The sequence below is a fragment of the Sardina pilchardus genome, chromosome 13 (genome assembly GCF_963854185.1).
Source record: "Sardina pilchardus chromosome 13, fSarPil1.1, whole genome shotgun sequence".
NCBI lineage: Eukaryota > Metazoa > Chordata > Actinopteri > Clupeiformes > Clupeidae > Sardina > Sardina pilchardus.
This window is the reverse complement of record NC_085006.1, coordinates 11,797,445-11,815,099: the sequence shown is the minus strand read 5'-3', so window position 1 is coordinate 11,815,099 and position 17,655 is coordinate 11,797,445. Positions and strand designations below refer to the sequence as shown.

At 40.2% G+C, this 17,655-nt stretch overlaps 2 protein-coding genes across 8 annotated transcripts in view; one reads left to right on the top strand and one right to left on the bottom strand.

Moving 5' to 3' along the window:
• Positions 1-4,918: 4,918 nt before the first annotated feature.
• LOC134099552 (rho-related GTP-binding protein RhoG-like) lies at positions 4,919-7,750 on the bottom strand. 2 transcript variants are annotated; one of them, XM_062552457.1, is made up of 2 exons: positions 7,607-7,750; positions 4,919-6,035 (listed from the first exon to the last, which is right to left on the bottom strand). In XM_062552457.1, the coding sequence occupies exon 2, from the start codon at positions 6,007-6,009 to the stop codon at positions 5,434-5,436; it is 576 nt and encodes a 191-aa protein (XP_062408441.1). In that variant the 5' UTR covers positions 6,010-6,035; positions 7,607-7,750; the 3' UTR covers positions 4,919-5,433. The 2 variants fall into 2 exon arrangements, with proteins under 2 accessions (XP_062408441.1, XP_062408442.1); XM_062552458.1 differs by having other exon boundaries at positions 7,616-7,750.
• Positions 7,751-8,565: 815 nt separating this feature from the next.
• Positions 8,566-17,655, top strand: part of stim1a (stromal interaction molecule 1a) — a 36,173-nt gene continuing 27,083 nt past the window's right edge. For 2 of the 6 annotated variants that reach the window (XM_062552454.1, XM_062552455.1), the window contains exons 1-3: positions 8,567-8,899; positions 10,722-10,855; positions 16,602-16,732. In XM_062552454.1, coding sequence (XP_062408438.1) covers positions 10,735-10,855; positions 16,602-16,732 — 252 coding nt within the window. In that variant the 5' untranslated portion in view covers positions 8,567-8,899; positions 10,722-10,734. Of the gene's footprint in view, positions 8,900-9,401; positions 9,663-10,721; positions 10,856-16,601; positions 16,733-17,655 lie in introns of those variants that run through there. The other 4 variants (XM_062552452.1, XM_062552451.1, XM_062552456.1 and 1 more) reach the window with 4 other exon arrangements.

Genomic DNA, 17,655 nt, shown 5'->3' with positions numbered 1-17,655 from the left:
GGTGGCGCTGTGTAGCCTAATCTATTTTCAATCACTTGAGAGGAAGCCGGAGTTATCAATTGGACAGCCAATAGACCTCTGAAGTTCGCCTACAAAAAAGCTACCATCTTTGCCCAAATAAGGAGATCCGGTATCTTGAGATTTTTTCTATGGGAAAATAACATGGGGATTTTCAATTATCGCACCTGTTAAACTCTCGCGGGGATGATGACATTGGAAATACAGACGCTTTTCGCTACACAGTTTTGTCCACTGCCGTCTAGTGGATACTGTGATCTTCGGTAGGTGAAGACGGCACACTTTGATCTTTGCTACCCCAGAGCTAACTTACAATGCAACTTGCCATAGGCAGTTAGCTTCAATTAACTCCCGGATCTCCTTATATGGGCAAAGATGGCAGCTTTGGATCCTTTTTGTAGGCGAACTTCAGAGGTCTATAGGCTATAGCCTGTTCATCATGTGTGATACTCGGTTCCCCACGCAGTAAAATACTTGTACATTTCACGGCAATTATATGAAAAAGAAGCAGAACACGTAGGCTATAGCCTATGACTCAAAATAAACAATAACCAAGGCCAGGCATCCTCTGCCTTCATTTGTCTCATCAGTTTTTTTTTTTTTTTTTAAGTATTCCACTCTGTCAAAGTCTTTATTTTTCAATGTGCAGGGTATTCAACCAATACGCAATTCGCTGAAAACTGACATTCATGTTTGCTGTGGAGCAACAGAGTGCACTATCAGACCATCAGATTATGAGTCTGGTGATGATCAAAATAAGTTTGCAGCCATTATTGTAAAGGTACACAAGCTATAATTATCACCATTTAGATATGTTGGTCTAAACCATCTGTGTTACACCAAACAATGACTGTGAAACAGAAATACAGGCTACTGGCACTATAAGTAGGCTATTTGAAACATCCTTTACAGTAATAGATAGATAGATAGATAGATAGATAGATAGATAGATAGATAGATAGATAGATAGATAGATAGATAGATAGATAGATAGATAGATAGATAGATAGATAGATAGATAGATAGATAGATAGATTGATTGATTGATTGATAGATTGATACTTTATTCATCCTGAGGGACATTTTAAGCATTCAGTAACAAGACGTAGCCTACAACCAAAACTCACCACTAGGCTACATACAATTTCACATAAAAATCACTCACAGAAACCTAAAAAGTAAGGAGTAAAGAGCATGAGTGATTACAAAGGTCTGGTATAGACTGACCTGATAACGTGACACGACCATGATAACGTGAGTATGTGCAATGTGGTAGTGCAAAAGTGAACAGTGCAGGGATTGGAACAGTGCAATAACCTAGATTGTTGTTGAATATATTAAACAAGAATGTAAACATAATAGAATCGCTCAACAGAGAAGAAAAATAATATACTTTAAGAACAAAATAATATGTTATGACCTCAGTCCAGATTGTGTCACAGTGATTTTATGGTAGAGGCAGAGAGAGACAGGTTCGGAAAAGTCCATTTCGCTTCCCCTTTTGTGTGGCGCTGAAAAGTTGCCCTGGGTACAAAGGGTCTCTTACTGTAAACCTGTCTGTTGAGCGTGATAGTGACAGAAGTCTGCAACTGAACATGGTAATAAGGTGTGATGGACCCCAGCATAAAGGCCATGTTAGATACTCTGCCTGGCCAAAAAAAGGTCACCATGCATCTGGATTTAACTACCAAATAGATAAGAGCCTCCCTGTGGGGGCAATGCCAGGGTGGTTGCAATTGGTCAGGTCTAGGTTCAGCAACGTTATGTGCTCAAAGAATTAGGTCAGCCTCAATATAGGCTACTGAATAGGTCATTCAATTGATTTTTTCTTCCCTGATGGCACGGCCATATTCCAAGATGACAATGCCAGGATTAATCAAGATCAAATTGTGAAGAGGTTCAGGCAGCATGGATCATCACCAGAATCAGAGTCCAGACCTTAACCCCATTGAGAATCTTTGGGATGAGCAGTAGACTTTGTGCAGTGGTCCGAATCTCCTGTCATCAGTACAAGATCTCGGTGAAAAATTAATGCAACGGTGGATGGGAATAAATATTGTGACATGGCAGAAGCTTGTGGAAAAAGAGTGTGTGACCTTTTTTTTTGGCCGCAATGTACATGGAAAGTGTTTTAGCACATAGCACCCCCTAGTGCTCAAATGTCAATAGATTGGATGACCCTTTAGGTGAAGGAAGACCAAATATTTCGATTCCATGCCACCTAATCAGAGTTTGATTAAGCTATGCAGTCACTTCCTGTTTGGAACAGTAGTGTAACATGTCAACATAGAGATAAAACATTCTGTTATACTGCCCAGCTTGAGAAGACAAGAGTTTATCTTGAAGACTGGACAGAATCAGCAGGACACAGTTTGGAATAAAACCTAATACTACAGCAGTGTTCATACTTTTTGTGCTGTAGCAGGCTAAGAAGAAAATCTGATTTATAATGCAAACCTTTTAAATAAGATTCTGAAGAGACAGAAGGGACAAGAATACAAAACCTATCCCACACATAAATTATTGTACTGCAACAGAAAACGTAGCATTCAATTGTAAAATGAAATGAAAACCCGGCTTCGGCTAAAAATGTGCATTGCATTGACTAATCTTTCACTGACTGATCAGCCTGAATGAATCACAGTACCACTACATTGCAGAATTCACAGTGATTTACATGCATTGCATTCTTCTCAGGGTGGGGAGATACTTTTTGATCATAAGCAGATGTACTCCACTGGGTGTTACGAAAACGACTGCCGTCCAGCTCGAAGGAAACCTGTTTTGTTTACACATTTAGGGCTCGTACCAGTGTCCCACAGGAACCATGATTTCCTGCTCTGGTCTCAAGACACACTCACAGAGGAACCGCCCTAACTGATCTACTAGAATATGTGGGCTGAAGAAAACGTTCTTGTTCAGAGAAAAAGTACATTTGTATCAGTCAGTGGCTTGCATAGCCTACCATGTAGGTTTAACTCAGCTCACGCAACACAAGGGCAAGAGTTATTTCTGGCATTGAAGGTAGTCAGTTTCACTCTCAGTATATTTAACAAATTGGCCTAGTTGATTCGGAAAGCGTAAAGTAGTACCCACTAACTAATGAAGGAATAATGGTACTGTAGCTGAAAGTGAAATTTCAAGGCCTTAGTTGATTCAGGTCACTCAGACCTAAATCCCTCATTTGAGGTCATTCTATTAGGTCTGAGTGTCTCCAGCAAAAATAAATAAAATAAACCTGGTGTATTTTAATCTCGAAGATTAAAAATGTCTCGTCTTGTTTTATCTCATGGGCAAGTGGAGAAGTGAAAATGCAGATAGCTTCCAAACTCATAATAGACATCTGCTTTGCACTCACAGCCCAATCTACCACACTCCGTTATCCCAATACACAAAGAGCAGCAAACACTAAACCCCCTTTGCTTGGCACTGCTACAGTATAAACTACAGTATATGAGTTTATAAGCAGGTGTTTCAACTATCCTCATGTGGTTAAATCCACACTCTACACCAGAGACAGTCAACGCCTGTTACACATAGTGTAGTCAAAGTTTTAGGATATCCTAACAAAGCCTAATCTGTTAGTTTGGTTGTTTGTGCTGCCCGGCAGCACAAGCTGGTGATTTCACTGTCAAATGATCCCTCTGACGGAGGTGGATGTGACATGGCAGGCAGTTTCGGCTGTGAATGATACCTAACAACCCTCTTGACAGACCAGAGGATCATTTAACTATCAAATGAATCCCCGGGAAATGGAGAAGAGTTACTGGCCTCACGGTCTTTGATATCTCTACTACTTACACGTCTTTGGGGTCAGGGTTTGTAAAGCTTCACTTTTTTTTTGCGCACAGGGAAAAACATAAAGAGGAGTTATTTAAAGAAGCAGGATATTTCCATGATGCTGTAGTATCATGAAAGAATGGTGCCCTGCAGGCACCTTTAGACAGTTATAAAATAATGCCCTTTCTCTGGTCAGCCTGTAACCAAGAAACAAAAGCCACTGGATATTGTTTTCATACAACATACAAATGTTTTCATGAATCATAGCAATAGTTTATGAATAGAGTTTGTTTAAAAAGTCGTAAAAACATTAGTTGTGGATAGTTTAAATTCCAATCCCCGTATGACAGACAGACTCAACTTACAATCATCATCTGAATTCCCGCCTCTATCTTTTTAAGATTTAGGTTACTTTTTAGACAGGCTGTTGAGAGGAGAGAGAGAACAGAGCCTCCTTGATTTCAGACTCACACACCTCTCCCTCCTATCTCTGGGCCTAGGGTCTGGAAATTCCAAGACAGCAAATGCTGGTAAAGAATTCTTGACAGGGTTACACAACTGGAGAGGAAGGGAAGAATAAAACACTGAGTTTACATGTGTGGGTGTGAGAGAGAAAGAGAGAGAAATGAAATCCCCAGTTAAAATAGCTGTGGATTTTTGTAGAAGGAAGTAAATGACAGGTTCCCTTTTTTTGTGCACGCGTGCTCCCTCTCTCCCTCTTTCTCCGTCTCTCTCTCTCTCACACACACACACACACACACTGTCTCTCTCCCTCTGTTTCTTTCTCTCATGCTGACTAATGACTCTGATAGGAAAATGAGCACAGCTTATCAGAAGTGACACTTCTTTGTTTCCTCTTTTGTATGGAACCTTATGCACACCTCAAAATTCAAAACAGGGATACTATAGAGATGCAGCAACACTTCCCAAAGAGCATAAAACCACACTTTTAAATGATCAACTATTTCAATAAAAGTTTTAACTGTACTGTCGAATATAAACTGCCAAGATACAACTACACATAATATTCTTATCACTATAACTCTTATTAGTCCAGATTTGGCATTTAACATAGGCTACAGTAGAACCATCAAAATCATCAGTTTCGTCAGTCTGGATGGAGGTTGGATAGAGAAGGTATGCATTCAGACACAGATAACAACAACCCAGGTTAAGAGTAATGACGTACAAGTGGTGTCAACTATGAAAGAACAGTAATTCAACACTCTAAAGAAAAAAAGAGAACTGACATAGCAATCTTTCAGACATAAACGGTTTAAAAAGAAACATTTCCAGACATTTCCAGGAAGAAGTTATTGGACTGACATTTCCTTTGTCAAAATCACTCACCACCACTACGCATAAAAAAGCACAAATATCTCAGTAAGTTAGATAGGTTTCACAGCTGAGTGGATCATTAAATTAATACACCAATAAAACACATACAATATAATAAACTCCATACTGAAACTGCTTAGTATGATTAATAATCCAGTTCTTTTATAGGCCTATATTTTGTTTTGCAAAATTGCACCAATTTGAATTCTGAGAGACACAATTTGTTAAGTATAGCTGTATATTAAGTAATATCAAACAAGGTTTTTTTTACAGTGACAGGCTTGCTCTTGGCTTCATCTACAACAGCACACATGGTTTCTTGGTAGTAGTTGGCTGTGGATTGAGGAAAGCACGCACGGCCTCTGCAAACACCTCCTTTATGCCATCTTGGTTGAGAGCCGAGCACTCCAGGTACTTGATGGCCTGGATTTGTCGGGCCAGGGCCTGGCCCTGCTGTTGGGTGACAGTAGTCTGGTTCTGATCCTTCAGCTTCTTCTGGATCTCTGGGTCATTCCGCAGATCCTTCTTGGTGCCCACCAGCAGGATGGGCGTGTTGGGGCAGTGGTGCGTCACCTCGGGGTGCCACTTGTGCTTGACATTCTCGTAAGAAGGCGGGCTGGCAATTGAGAAACAGATGACAAAGACATTCGTCTGTGGGTAGGAAAGGGTGCGGAGGCGGTCATACTCCTCCTGGCCAGCAGTGTCCCACAAGTTCAGACTAATAGTCCTACTGTCCATGGTCACCTGGGAGCTGTAGTTGTCAAACACGGTGGGGATGTACTCGCTGGGGAAGGCGTTGGTTGTGTAGGAAATGAGGAGACAGGTTTTTCCAACAGCTCCGTCTCCGACCACCACACACTTTATACTCTGCATGTTGGCACCTTCACTGCTTTATGCACCTGCAGCAGAGGACAGAAGCCATGTCACATACAATGTTTCAAAAGGGTTCTGTGGATGTTCATGTGTACATACTGAATAGTCTGTTTCCAAAATGTTATCTGGATTAGAGATGCTGTTAAATACACTTTAAGAGTGAGATGCCAGTTGAAATCCATCCTGTTCAAGGGTTTTGTAGTGTTCAACTGATGGTAAAATTCAGAATAAGCTTAAACGTTCACTAAAATATTCTGAAACTTCTACAGAAACACAGTGCAACATGTGGTGGTTGTAATAATTCTCACATTCTATACACAGCAGTCATCTCACACTATTCACACCCTTCCTTCGACTGTACAGTCGTCGTCTAGCCCAAGTTTATTTATACTGCTGTGGCAAGACCTAGCTATTTTCACTAAGACTACTCTCTCAGAACTGGTGTTAACCGGTATCTCGAGTCTTGTGTAAATACTTGTGTATTGATTCAACATTTTTGACCCATGAAAGATATTTGAGCATTCATTACGAGCGTTTAAATGACCAAATAAATGTGTGATTACATCATGGGAAGGTATATTAATAACTGAAAACATATAGGACTATAATATGTCTAATGTTCAAATGACTTTTTAATATATATATAATTCCCACTCATGCATAAAACAAATAAAACACTGGATTGTCATGATGCAAAGAAACCATGCAAAGCCCTCTGTTTTACAGGCAGCAACTGATTAGAGAGGTTGAGTCTTGACCTTGTGCAAACCTGAACCCAGTGCAGCTAACATCTGTGTAACGTAGCCTACCCTGGTTGTATATCATTAGAATATTGACTATTAATGTAACCTTTTAAGGATTTACTGGTATCTCTTAATGATGTCCCCATGAGTCACGCGGAACCTATTGCACAGACTTTGCCTATAGGCTACTTCCCGTTTTCTGAGAGGGAGCGTAGCACTGAGATATAGACAAAAGGAGACCTACGAAATGTTTAAACATTTTAAATCTTTATAAAGATGATCGGATATCCCACTAAACTGTAGGCCTAGTAGTTTTACCACACACACACACACACACACACACACACACACACACACACACACACACACACACACACACACACACAAACACACACAGTAGCCCAAGCTAGGCTATGTGCAGCACAGCAAAATCATGAATCCTACTTGTAGTTGACATAGGCTAACAGATAAAACTGTCCCGGAATCTATGACCGAGCAGGTTCCCGGCAATGGTCGAGCGGAAAAGAAGATGCGCGCGTAAAAAGAACAAAACCAGCAAATATCTAGTTAATTACAATCACAAGCACCTATATAATCCACATTAAGTAACACCTTATCAATTACAGGTTCCCATATAAACTAATTCTTTTGGAATGCATGACTCAAACGATGCGTTGAACAGCCTATCTACGCACTGCGATCATGGTTGAGTTATCAGGGTGGTGACAGTCGCCTTGACACAGAAGTAGCGGACCTGTCACTCAACCCATTGCCTTGGCTGCTCTTCCCTGTGCAACTTTAAGTATCACTACAAACGCAACCTCTGTTTAACACAATAAATAAGAAAAGCTCACCAAACATACTCTTTATCCAGCAAAAGCCCTTGACCAGTCTAGCGTCGTCCAAGTTCAAAAGTAGGAGAGGACGCTTTGAAGGAAGTTAGTGCAGTTCACTAAGAGGAAGTAAAACACAAACAGTTGCCTATATTAGCCCACGCTCAAATGTATTGACTAAGCGGGTTAACTGTTGGGCTGGACTATTTCAACATTGTCAATCCCACTGATAGGCTATATAAAATGATATTGAGATCAATGATAAACAGGCCTATAAGGCCTTTACGGATTAATCCCTAAACAGACTGAATGAGTCTACTGAGACTAGATTATTAACCTAGGCTACTTTTAAATTCAGTTTATTTAAATGACTGTTAAGATTAGCCTAATTAGTCTATCAAACATAGGCTACGCTATATCCACTTTTCAGATAAACCTTCAGACAAAATCTTACCCTAGCCTACCTATAGGCTATTGCATTTAATTGATAGCCTTATAGCCATGTAGGTTGCTGGTTTTGCAGGCCTAGAATATCACAACCGACTGTTGGCTTGACGTAGCCTATAGGCCTAAATCCTCTGGGTTTAGTCGACATAGGCTTGATGTAGCCTACACTAATGCATTATAATGCATCCAGAATTATTTGCAGGGTTTAAATCAGCTACTTTACTTAGCAAATTCAACAGTTCACATGCATGTTTTAAGTTGGGAAGAGCTGGGAGGAAATAAAGCCTCATCATAAATTGCACACGTAGGTGCCTAAATAGCCCTGAAGATTTCAGGATATCAGGATGTCGTAGATGGAAGGTGGGGGGAAATCATTATTCTGAATCTAGCACCCATAATTATAGGCATAGCCTATACCGCAGGGTGGCGTCATACTTACATTCAAATGTGACAATTACATTGCTTATGTTCTTTCTCCTCCACTACACTAGGAGGTGGTGAAGATAGCAAACTTGACCAAAGCGCATTCTGCAGTTTTCAGCCAGGACGTTGAGAGATGAAGCGCAGGAGCTGCTGCATCGCGACAGGAGTGGAGGCTGCAGCTTCGTTGACCTGATAAATCTTTGAAAGCGTGTGCTGGAATTGTGTTGACTCATTCAAAGGATCAACTTTTATTTCTTTGGGGAACCCGTTTCTTCACATTCCGTTCAAGAGGACTTCTGTGAGATTTCACAATGCAGCGAAAGGACGAGCCCAGCTAGGGACCCTTATAGCTCACCGCTGCTAGCTGTCAGCTGGACCAGCCAACAAGCGGCCTCTCGCAACGTTCTCATCAAGGGATTTGGCAAGACCCAAGTAGGTAGCAGTGTAAGTTATCTCACAGGGCATTTAGTTAAACGGGACCTTTTCTGAATATCTTTGTTTGCGATTACATCTTTTGGTGGTGCAATTTTGCATTCCTGATGGGAGTAGCGTTAAACCACTCCATCGTTAAACGTACGTTACGTTTGCTAACGTCATGTTAATAGATAGATGGCATTCCTGACGCGCTTGTTCTATCTCAACAGCGAACCACAATACGTGGTAATATTGAGCTCTTGAAAGACGCTTGATAGGTGATACTGTCGGTGTTGACCGTTCAGTGCGGCGCCCGAAAGGTACATGTAGTAAACAATTTCGACAAGCTTGGCTAACTGATGTTAGAGCACTTCTAGCTAGGTATCGAGTACCATCTGTCCCAAAGCGCTATCGTAGGTTCACGTTAGCGTTTGCTATATGACAAACGGACTATGTGGCAAACAGGTGACATCAGTGCAATGGGACTAGTTGACTGACCTCATGTAATTGTGCGTTTGAGTCCAATATTAAGTTAGTTGCTGCAATAAGGTATCTCCAGTGAATGTTGAAGCGGCCAATTAACTTGGCTATCTCGGTAACGATATGGAATTCGACTACTATAACGTTAGCTATAGCTAAGGTAGCTTACGTTAGCTAAAATTCACACGTTACCAGATATATTAGCTAACGTTAGAGAGAGATTGGCAAACTTGGCTCGCTATATATTGCTAACTGGTAGGTCCTCTCCAGCTGTGTAAAAGCTGTAGCTGCTAGAATTAAAGGCTTTTCACGGGTAAGTACAGGTAACCCTCGTCTGGTCCTTTTACGGTAACGTTTCTCGTTTCTAGTCAAATTCCCTCACCAAATTTTGTCGGCGTCGACTGCAACGCAACTAGTTGACTTTAGCCATGATATAAGTTTAACGTTACGCATAGTATGGTTAGGTTTGTCACAGAATTTGGTTTCATGCCCGTTCTGCAATATTAAAAGGTGTCTCTCCTTGATACCTTGTAACTGATAAAAGTAGAAGAATAAATAGGGCAAGTTGGTTAGGCCTCACTGACACATATGAGCAAAGTAAATGTAATTCACTTGCGGTAGGTAACATTGATCAGCCAACAACAGTGTCTCCACCTGTTATGTAATGCATGGGCTAGCCGCTCAGATTATTAGCTGGTCGGTTCACCTTTCCATTGCATGTTGTTTATCAGTAGACTGCGAATCTACATTCCCTTGCTTAGCCCTCCCTGTAGTCTGGGTGAAATTGATACATCTGTCCATTGAGTTGCAAGTGATGCGTCATGACTTCGTTGGACTGTTTTGGAATTCAGTAGGGATATATGAAGCAATGTTGCGCTACCTGCACTGTTTTCTCACTTTGTTGACATTTTTGCATTCATTCCTCTGATGCAGCAACAAAATATTCACACCAGGACCGTGGCTCCCTTTTGATTCATGAGACAATTGTGACTATCAGGGTGGTTTATCTTTTAATTTGCAAGGGATTGTTTTACAGCTCAGCACTGTTTGAATGTTGTAGGTGGTGAGCCTGACAATGAGTGCAATAGCAAGCAGGTGTACTAATGACAGACTGGAGGAACAAGGCCATGCATGACTAGAAGATGAGCTGTCAATAAGTAGCCTAGATGAGGAACTAATACAGCATTGTGTTTAGCCTTGTTCTACATTATTGAAGGCATAGTAGATAACACAATAATACAATCACTATATAATATCATATGCATACTGTACTTCAGAGCTCAGTGTAAATCTTAAAGGTGGAATCCTTTTAATTCTCTCCTCATCCTTTTATCATAAATCCTTAATCCACTCTTTTTCCATTTAAATCCAGAAATATCCCCACTATGGATTTCAGCAAATCGGCAACCTTGTGGATTTTCTGTCTATGTCTGTTGGGCGAGAGTTTAATGGAGAAGCAAGGTTCTGTTGATGCTGAACAGCAGCAAACTGACAGTAGTGTGTCAGGTAAGTGGTCTTTCATTACTTTACTTTACAAGATTTGGGAAGTAGCCAATTGTTGTAGTTTAATAAAACGCGTCGCCAACATTGAAAACCCTAGGTTTAGTTGACCAGGTATGTTCACAAATATCATGCATCATCATGTTGGTGTGAATGAAGTTTGACGTTTGTATTTCTTGAATTTCCCCTTGGGGATCAATAAAGTATCTATCTATCTATCTATCTATCTATCTATCTTCTGTGCTGTAAGCTATAGACTTTGGAGGGAAAGAAGATTACTACAGTAGATGTACTATGAAGAACAATTTAACTTGCAGCATCTCAACTGTCTGATTTCAAACAGCCTACATTCTATGTGACTTTGAAAGGCTGTGTATGTATAAAAAAGACGGACAATTTTCATCTCGTAAGATTTGCTGACGTGCTCGGGTTCAAACTGACTAGCATCTTTGTATAGTAAGCCACATAGACAATCTATGCAGATAACATATTTTACTGAGTTTTTGATACTGGTTAGGCTGCTACTGGAGAAACTGGTTGTTGAGATTGACAACAGTAATTGACAGTAGGTTGACAGTAATTATCCTTCTGTATTTCTTATGATGTGTGCTGTGAGATCAGGGCATGGTCAAATAAGGGGGACATCTCTACTGTATGGTTACTTTGGGTATGGTTACCTTGGGTATGGTTACTTGGCTTGTCCATTCCTATTTGTACACTGTAATACTGATTTATGTGAGCTGGCTGTGTTTACACAGGATTTCAACTGTTGATCTAGATTGGCTGATATTAATTAGATACCGTACATTATTACCTCTTGTATCTCCTGCTCTGTGCTTGCACCCTCAAACACTTGGTAGGAGCCTGAGATAAGTAGGGAGATGCATATTGCCTGGCCCTATTCATTTATGCCAATTTGTTGTTGCTTGTGACTTGTTGCCTCTAAAGTTTAAACTATTTTAACTTTGTCACAAAACGTTTCGCATCACCATCAGTGGTTATTTCAACTGCTGAATTACATCTAAATGACATAGTCTCTTGTTTGTTGCTGGTCGCAGTATGAATGGAGCTTCAGTTCAGAGATCTGGCTTCTTACCTTGACTACTTTTACTTGCTGACTCATGGTTTGGTTATGCTCTATTTATGCCACAACGTGGTATGCAACTGTTATTGGGATACCACGACAAAAAAAAAAAAATGTGGACAAAGCAGTGTTCTTTCTCACCATAGTTAATAATTACCATTTGTGATGTTCGCTGTGGTGTGTCTGTTCCCTCTGTACGAGGTCACCGTAACGGGACATCTTTACATTTCATGTCCTTGTTATTCAGAGAGATAAAACTGGAATTATGAAAAGGTTGTGTTTTTGCATGACAGGCTACTTTGTGACCCCATAGTTAATGGATCATTAGTTGACATACTTAATTGATAACCTCATCAGGTTAATTTTCATATATTCTGTTTGTTGCATCTTTCATTTTTGTATGTGAATATTGCTGCCAAAGTATTGTAACCTGCGGCACGTTATGAATGTTTTCAAAGTTATTGTAAAACATGGAGTATCAATGTTTTTTACCATGAGCAAAACAGCTCTCATTGCTGGAAAAGAGAAGAGTCATACAAGGTCTGCTTGATGAAGAGAAAGTAGTTGTCTGTAACACAATGAGATTAAAATATTTTTTGGCTGAAAGGAAATTGGTGTTCATTTTATTATAGCCTACATAATTAATTATGCCTAGATGATGACTTTCAAGAGTTTGTGTCATTGGCCTCCTTCAGCTTCCCTACCTTGATCAATGTGGCAATTCTATGTGCCAATCTTGTTTACTGTGATTGTTATTTAAAACATCGGTGAAGCAGGGTGAGTAGCTGTATACAACACCTGCAAAGACTCTTTCCTGCCTTCTCCAAGTCTCCACTTTACCAGATTGTAACCTAACTTGTGAACATATGTTTTTCTCATTCATGAGGCAGTACAAGACCTAGAATCTGTAACGTTGGAATGTGTCTTATATAAAGGGTAGCCTACAGCACAACTATCCTGACAGCTAGTAAATAATTATTTCTCCCAGTGACCCTGGGAATGTTTCCTATGGATGTTGGATGCATATTTTGTTTTATTGCATCTAGTCATTTCTAGTTATCTCAGTATTTACTGATCATGTGATGGGTGGAGTGCTGTTGATGGACTTAAAGCAAATAAGGAAATAAGGCAGAAATTCTGAAGAAAAGCCACAAGCTATCTTGCCCTACCTATGTACACACACCACCACACTCCTTTGCTTAAGGCTGAGGTTTGTCTCAGCTTGTGTTTTTTTTCCCTTCACATTTTGTATTGAAGTCTGAAGCTTGAGCAATTTTGCTAACCAAAGAGGACGAATAAAACAAGGAGGCGGTGATGACGTGTGTGTTTGTTAGAGAGCTGCCGGTCAGTCAGAAACATCCGGTTGGCCAGGTCTTGTCATTTGGTGAATGAGCTTTGAATGTAAAGAATGTACAGTAGGAGGGAGGAATTGTGTCCACCATGAATACATGACGTGTATTTGAGATCAGGATGACCCATAGACAGCATGCTGTAGGATTAGTTTTAAGCAGATCATATCTAAGTGTTCCATTAAGAGATTCATTCAAATCGGGATGGCATCCCTAATGCTGTAAGCTGTCATGACTTGACAGATTGTTTTGTTCGTTGCAGTGAAGCTATATGAGGTTATCTACCTGCGAAAGGACGTGTTTGCTCCACTTCAGTGTTATAAACAGCTTTATCGGTTTCTTTTTGTAACCTTTGTTGAAAGCATTTTCCTTATCTATCCTATGAAATTTAGATGAACTGCTCAGTAACTAAAAAGAGAGTCAGTTGGCTCTTTCCTAGATAAATTGATTCAGTGTCATTCCCTGGACCTTGGGCTTATTTGATTTATTTGATTAGTCTGGACTGCCCTTATAAGCAGGTTAATGACTGCAGGTACTACTTTATTACTTTCTCTGAGCTCACATAATCGTTTCCTTGGTAAGACGACATAACTCATAGGTCTGCTTAATGATATTTGACCTGCTTAAATATACAACACACTGCTGTTTTTGATTTTTTTTTGCACATAGCACTTGTACCACAGGAGTTGATGGTTTTGTAGCACAGAATGCAAAATCTGTAGCAACCTTAACAAGATTTCTTTCCTTATTTGCATATAATACTGATTAACAGGGATGCAATTTGTGTATCTAAAAATATACATTTGTTTCACTTTATGCTCACTACTTACAGTACTTGATTTTTCACCTGTAATAGGCTAAGCAAAACAATTTATGTAGGATATACTGTATAATATACAGGATCACCTCGAAGGCTGTTATCCCAGCCAGGTTGCCCTTCTATGCAATAGTCATGTCTTTATAGCATGCAAAGGCATCAAGCGATTCAGTTTAGAACGAAGTTGACTTGATCAGTTTGTTATATTGTTATATTGTTTGTTTCTTCTTATATTGATATATTGTTATATTGTTTCTTTGGTCCTGGCAGGGCAAAAAGTGTGTATAAGAAATGCATCTGTGTATGCAACAAATTTTCCGATGCCCATACAGACAATAGCAGAAAACTTTTTTTGTAGGATGTGCAACCTGTACAGCCCTGGGTATATTGCTGTAAAGTAGCATAGACATGACATACTACAGCTCTGGGAAAAAATTAAGAGACCACTGTACATTTTGATGTCTGATGTCTTCCTATGGTTGCTGAGTGACATTCGAATTAGTTGACACTTGACAGACATTTTCAAATTCCTAGTGGTCTCTTCATTTTGAATATGATTGTCAACTCATTCAAGCTGTGTGTAGTGTTGCCTACAGTACAGTGGCACATGCAAGATCACTCTGGGTCTGGCATACATACAACAATTATTTGTTAATTATTATCCACCTTCTAAAATAAGAAGTTCATGCTACTGAATAGCCAATAATGTCCCTAAATTGGATTTGTGTGAAACAGATTTGCTTAATAGACCGCTTACATGTTGGAGCTGTGGCACAAGTAGCCACAGATTCGGGACCAAGTCCCCATGGGATCCCCATTAAGTCCCTCCTGCGTTCATCTCCCAATCCCACCCCATATCTCACTATCCCCTCTCTTCTGGCCACTTCTCACGATTCTATCTGATTTAAGGCAAAAAGGCCAAAGAAAGCTTAGAATGGACACATTTCAGCCAACATGGCAGGCAGGACATCGAGCAGGGGCAGCAAATTTAGTTTACTGTTGCGCCATTTTAATTCACATCTATCCCATACAACTTTGATTAGATTCTTATGTCCCTTAATCACAGATTTAATCAACTCCTGTAATGGTGCTCAACAGGCGGTCAACCATTATTAGAAAACCAACATCTCCTTTTTCATCCTATGTGCCCCCCCCCCCCCCCAACTCTCTCTTTCTCTTGCTCTCTCTTTCTCTGGTAACTCGACAGCTGTATGGCCTTTTGGGGGCTAAAAATAGTAACAGGCTGGTTTTAGTTGATGCTGCTGGTATATTTAACTGGCTGTATGGTTTGTAGTTTGAGCCGTAAATGTCCTCTTGTCATATTAGGTTCTTAAGAAATCTCTAGGGACCAGCATTGGAGCTTTTGAAAGTAGTGGAATTTTTATACTATGAGTATCAAACACTTAGCAGCTAGTCAGCTAGTCTAGTTTTTGTTTATTCTGTGGTGACTGTTGATAAATGCTCCATTTTGAGGTGGTCTGCTGATATCTTTCCCATTGACTTAGCTAAGACCAAGATGTATTTTCTTTTAAAGACCACTGCCCACTGGCTGCTGCATTACATTATTGGAGACTTTGACATAATATACTGCATTAAAATGGAGTAACTAAACATTATTTAAACATATATTACATATATTATTAAAATATCATTAAAAGCTCCAGCTTTATATGGTAATATTAGCTTACAGTAGTTGTGTTAAGTACTGTAGATGCAACAATTGCAATAGGGGAACAAATATTTCAATTTTCAACCCATAATGCTGTAAAAGTTGGCCCAAATACCAAATGGAAGACAGTACAAATATGTGGATTTCATTGATAATGCTCAACAAATAGAGCCATGTTCTAAGCTCAGAAGTAGGTGTGTTTCTCACTCAGCCAGTGGCCATGGGCCTTAACTTTGTGGCTAGTGTAACCTTGACTAGGCTATGTGTTCTAAGGGCCATCCACAATTCTACTGCTATCACTGAACGGTTGTAATGTTCACACGTTTCTCTTTTTTTTTAACTGCTGGTTTGGATTGTTTGGATTTTAACTGGCAAACCTATTAGCAATTTCTCCATTCATACATTTTTTTCTGGTGACAGCAGGAATGTGTTTCTATGTAAATAGTATAGTAGGGTTGGACAGTGTGGTTTTGATAGCCAAATAGGGATGCTTGCAGTGTGGCTTTGATAACCAAATAGGGATGCTCCTCGAACATGGACATTTCACAGACTTACAATTGATTTATTTAATCAACTGATTGTTTAGTTTGAGTATTGTTGCCAAAGATTTGGGAACCTAGACGATTGCAAAACAGTACCGTGGAAAGGTTGACAAAGGGATCACTCTGCAACTGCATTGCAAATAAATAGATTCAAATATAGTACTCCACCTTTGGTATTCATGGTTTTATTTCTCTCTCTCTCTCTCTCTCTCTCTCTCTCTCACACTCTCCCCCCTCCCTCCCTCTCTCTCTCTCTCTGTCTCTCTCTCTCTCTCTCTCTTTCTCTTCCAGAGCTCTGTCGCATTGATAAGCCTCTGTGCCAGGATGTCAATGCCATCCTCAGCTACGAGGCTATCTGCAGCATCCACAAGCAGATGGATGACGATGCCAACGGAAACGTGGACGTGCTGGAGACGGACGGGGTGAGTGCACTGGCGCGGCCGCACGGCCTTGGGCGCACTCGAGAGCAGTCACCCACCACAGTAACCCACCACCTCGAAGCCACAGAGATCGTCTTCCTGTCAGTCACCCGGACCCTTAGTCAGTCGCGCAGCCACACAGCCACACAGCCTTGGCGCGCTCAAGAGGCAGTAACCCACCTCAAAACCACTAAGTTGAAACCATATAGGGGTCATTCCACGCCAAATCAACCAGAGCCCACGCACTTGCGTCTCAAAAAAATCTGAAAAAAATACCATGTGTGCCTATGTTACCCAGGAGACACTCTGTAAAATGTTTTTGTGCTAAGATCAATACTTTTCAAGTAACAGCCAGTTTTACAGGGGGAGGGGGGTGTCAAATTTGTTCTACCTCTTTTTTTTGTCAAAGTTCACAAGCTCATTGCTCAAGAACTAGAATCTGTAGGAGGCTCAAATTTTGCAGGCTGGTGCATAAATAGGAATAGTATGCAGTAAAATCACCACGAGTAGTCTGGATGATCCTGCATGGTCATAGCAGCCCCTCAAAGTTGATCAAAATCTTATTGGAGTTCTTGGCTGGGCTCTGTTTAGGCTTACATAAGACATATTTTTACTCAACATAGGCTCTTGATTTTTTTTCTCTTATTGAGATAAGTAGAAACACTCTCCGAAAAAGCAATGAAGAGAAAAGAAAATCCATCAGGGACTGAACAGCAGACCTCACAAGTTTGAAAAATAATTTTGGATCTCATATTCAGAGCACCCTAACACCTTGTGGGAATATACAAAGATTTTTTTTATATTTTTGTCTATAATCTGCATTACCTCTTCTTTTTAAAAACACCAATTTGACTTGTCTTATGCGAATCTTTCTTTTTCATTTTCCACCCTAAACATGGACAAAATGCACCATTGAGATCAATATG